Here is a 4,264-nt window from a genome sequence, read left to right as displayed (position 1 = left end):
GGGTTCGATCGAACCCAGGTTAAGAACCACTGCTATAGACACACAAGGACACAGGCATAAAAGTACAGTTCCTCATCTCCTGAGACTGAGATGAGAAGATGTGCATCTCAGTTTCCTGTTGTGCTTTTGTGGTTTGATTGATTGCTTAGGATGTTGAGCTTGAATGGTCATTTTATGTATAATTATTAGCATTAGGAAATAAATATTGTTAGGAGAAAATGTTTATTTTTAAAATGTGTATACATTACCTTTATTAAAAAAGTTTCTTGAAGTTAATCCACTTTTTTGCCCCCCCCAAAAAAAAAAAAATTGGTGCATGTCCGTTGACAGACAGATAATTTCCATTGTAATTAACTGGGGCACTGGGACAACATATCCTGATGGTTCTAATATTTACTTCTACTTAAATAAAAATGTGCTGAAATCTTACTGGAGAGTATGAGTGATGGTTTTCTTGATCTGTCCTTTACAAAAAAGTCTGCATAAATAAAGCATACTGCTGCTGTGTATGCCTCACCCTACAAGAGTCGGACAACTTGGCTGTGATGGTCATGGCCCCGATCTGTGGCGGGCATCCTTTTGTTTCAGTTTTGTGTACACATAATTTCTTCAGTTGCATCAATTCATAGCTACACATAAAAATATATATTTTTTGCTATATTACTGTTTTTGTTCATTACCTGAGAAAATAATTTTATTCCTACATTCAGTTCTCCTGATGGATGTGTCTGTGGAAAAAACAGTTCAGGTCAATTGCAGTCTACGTATTGGGCACCCCTGGTTTACACACTCAAACACAACCCTGATTGATTCACGACTTAAGGATAAAATAAAGTGTGGGTAAGCACTACATTCCTCTGACTTGGTGGTGTGGAGTTTTGCCACCAGTGAGAAGAGAGACAGACTATGCATTCAGTGGTAAGTTTCAGCTACACCCTGAAAGAATTCTATGAGGGTTCAATAGAATGGAACTCTCATTCTATTGTACAAAGGTGAACTTGTATAGTGCTTTATCAAGTTCAGAAGATCCCAAAGATCCCAAAACTACATTCACCCATACATGGGTGAATGTAGTCATTCACCCATGTAGTCATGGGTGAATGACTACATTCAGTCATTCACCCATTTACACACTGATGGCAAGTTACTGGATTGTAGCTACTAGCCACAGCTGCCCTGGGCCACACTGTGCCACAGGCGAGGCTACAAAACACTAGCCAGGCCCTGTGACCGCCACCAGCAGGCAAGGTGGGTGACATCCTGCCCAACAACACAACAACAGAGGTGGATGGAACAAGAACCCAACAATTGAGGGATGGTCTCCTACCACCACCACCCTGTTGTCTGTGATGTCCATCACTGACATCAACACCATTCTCTAGTACACAAACCTTTGTTTCAGAATGTCCTTTTGACTTCTAAGGAGCTCTCAGGCACGTTCCCTTCAGGTCAGAACCCTTTCTGATTCTTTTCAATTTCTTGAACTAATAAATATGGGAATGATGCCTGAAAACAGAGGACTGAATTACAATTGGTGAATATACTTATTTAGAAAATAAGTCTGCATCTAAGTAGGCTACACTATTAAATTAAATCACGATAAACAAAGCTTATGAAGTCGCAGAACTTCCAGTGGTCTTCTGTGGTCTTCTGTGTTATTCTCCTTTTCATTCTGCTGCACACAGATGTACCAGCAAGCCTTCTCTCCTGCTCTGTTTTTGACAGGCTGGACTGATGCAGTGACCTGGCAAAAGTCCTCTCCCAGAGCGAGCTGCTGACCTCTGTTCAGGACAAATTTCATGTCTGCCATGTTATGCTCCACCTGTCAGTCTCTTCTCCAGCCGGTCCAGCTTTGCCAGATTTTCCTTGAGAAGTTTGGAACCAGGATTCAGATGCAGGGCCCGCTCATAGTACATCCTGGCAGCTGCATAGTCTCCCTGTGTCCAGACATGTTAACACATGTACTACATTCAAATAAGGATGCAAGACAGTACAATTAAACTAAATAATTATTGCACTTGTATCGAAGGAAGGAGCACACAGATCTGCACTCACACCTGACTATGATTCCTGCTATCCTTAATCATAGTCTGGACATCTGTCGCCTCCAAATCACTGAATAGTAATAAACAGATCTACATATGATAATTATTAGTCTTTAATTCTGATTTAATTCATCCAGTTATTTTAAAGGAACTGATTCAAGTTCTGCATGATGCAACATATGAATGATCTGTACATAGCGTTCAGTGACCATCCTTGCTATTTCTACTATTTCCAAGCTTTGGGTTCAATTTTTCAACGTTTGACAACTGTAGAGTATTTCTATGCTATAATATTGTATAGTATACAGGCACTTAATATGCTATTGTTTTCATCCAGAAATTTCATGAATGTGCACAACACTGGATAGCAAAAAGACTATTCTTTTACATGCCATCCATAGCTAGGGTGCGACTATGGATGGCATGTGAACATAATTTAGATTTTTTTTAAACGTTATCACCTTGATGTGCTGAATCCCTCCCATGTTCATCCAGGCCTGAGACTGGTCAGGCTTCAGATCAACAGCCAACTTGTAATTCTAGTAGGAGAGAAAACAGACAATGAAGAGACCGAATGGATCAACAAACAAATCAGAAAGCTCCAACAACAGTTGCAGTGCCAGGGCGGCGCCGGGGGGGGGGGAGGGGGGGCTATAGCTCCCCCCGGAAAAGTCACATAGCACCCCCAGAAAATATTAGATTTTTTTTTCATCTGATTTAACATTACTTATATGTAGTTGTTGCGGCATTTTCATCGAAAGACACAAAATAGAAACAAACTATTATATACTGAGTTTTAAAAAAAACATCACGAAGAGGATTTGAACTTTGTCTATGCGTATTATCACTTCCGTGACATGCACACGCAGAGCAATCCTCTCCCAATCATTCAATGTCATTTGTCAGCAACTGAACAATCTGCTGTCACAATTTGTCAGAAAGTGTATGTCCTTTATCTAGATGAACTGACCGTTGACAGAGTTTATCATTGCAAACTACCATATGTTAGTCAGCACGAAGTTAATCGGTAGTAAGTATAACATTTTTTATCATAAGGACACTTATTGATAGTCAAATCAAGCCCTGTAGTGGTTAATTAGGCAATTAAATAAACACAAGTTAATTTAAAAAAAATAAAAAATATGACAATATGACCCTTTGCACGCGACGTCACTGTCTCCACCACGATGGATTTGCAAATCTATGCTCTCCTATATATAGCCTGTCAAAATATGTAAATGTGGTAGCCTAATATCGCTTTTATTTAGTTGATTTTGTTAAATGGTCACAAGGTGCTGCGCGGTTGGCTGCACAAACAGTCAAGGGCCAAAACCAAGCTTGTCATTTTATTTTAATGAGGAAAAATGCAGCGATGGATAGCAGCAGTCAATCATAATGACCGGCAGCTCTTTGTGTAACCGCGGATTTACAGCGAACACTTTATGCAAGGTAAGAAAATTAACGTTCGTAAGTATGATTAGAAAGATATCAAATATCGCATTATGGAGAAGGTAGCGTCTAACCATCAGTAACCATGGAAACAATGCCACGCCGTCATGTAGCCTAGCATGTATGGGAAAAAATGATTAGCGTCTCGTTTTCTGTACGTTTGTAAGGCTGCTCCGGTTTAAGGGGAAACGCTGTTTATGACATAGTGACATAAATCATGTGGTGTGAATTCAGGCAAAGTTGGTAATTTGATCAACACATCAGGAGGAAGGAGGTACGGGTCGGTTCACATATGAGCCCAACCAGGTGTGTTACGTTCACAGACAAATTAGCTTGACTTGAACAAATAGAAGCCATGAATAAAGACAAAAATAACTTTGGAAAACAACTTCAGCCGCTCAGTTCCTTACTCCAGATTCTCACTTCCGATGTACATTATGGCACTTTGAATGATTAAGTGACGTAGTTGCACAGGGTCAATACTAGGGTATCCCCTTTGTCATGAATGCTGTTTTAACCTAAACAATATATGAGATAATATATAAGATAAAATATATATTATCTTGAAGTAATCTGGCTAATGGCTCAAAGCTTCGTGGTGATGTCTAAGCGTCAAATACACGCAAATCAGTCTGATTAAAATAACAATACTAATGTGTGTGTGTTGATAACTATAGGGGGAAAAAATATCCATCATAGCACCCTCAGTAAAATGCTTAGCTCCCTAGAACCAACACAGCAAATTCATAAGTGTCAGATTTCCAGTGCAA

At 39.6% G+C, this 4,264-nt stretch overlaps 1 protein-coding gene and 1 long non-coding RNA gene across 2 annotated transcripts in view; one reads left to right on the top strand and one right to left on the bottom strand.

Moving 5' to 3' along the window:
• LOC106942906 (uncharacterized) overlaps positions 1 to 4,056 on the top strand; it is a 13,205-nt gene extending 9,149 nt beyond the window's left edge. Inside the window, exon 2 of the long non-coding RNA XR_001423747.1 lies at positions 3,792 to 4,056. This is a non-coding gene — a long non-coding RNA (uncharacterized LOC106942906). The remainder of the gene's footprint in view (positions 1 to 3,791) is intronic.
• LOC106942905 (transmembrane and TPR repeat-containing protein 1-like) overlaps positions 1,100 to 4,264 on the bottom strand; it is a 9,861-nt gene continuing 6,696 nt past the window's right edge. The window contains exons 5-6 of the mRNA XM_015026261.1: positions 2,507 to 2,584; positions 1,100 to 1,937 (exon numbers count right to left, since the gene is read on the bottom strand). Of these exons, the coding sequence (XP_014881747.1) occupies positions 1,812 to 1,937; positions 2,507 to 2,584 (204 nt within the window). The 3' untranslated portion in view covers positions 1,100 to 1,811. The remainder of the gene's footprint in view (positions 1,938 to 2,506; positions 2,585 to 4,264) is intronic.

The sequence above is a fragment of the Poecilia latipinna genome, unplaced genomic scaffold (assembly GCF_001443285.1).
Source record: "Poecilia latipinna isolate Pla-1442-1.1 unplaced genomic scaffold, P_latipinna-1.0 Scaffold4660, whole genome shotgun sequence".
Classification (NCBI taxonomy): domain Eukaryota; kingdom Metazoa; phylum Chordata; class Actinopteri; order Cyprinodontiformes; family Poeciliidae; genus Poecilia; species Poecilia latipinna.
The sequence above is the reverse complement of the archived record's forward strand: the minus strand, read 5'-3'. Positions and strand labels throughout refer to the sequence as shown.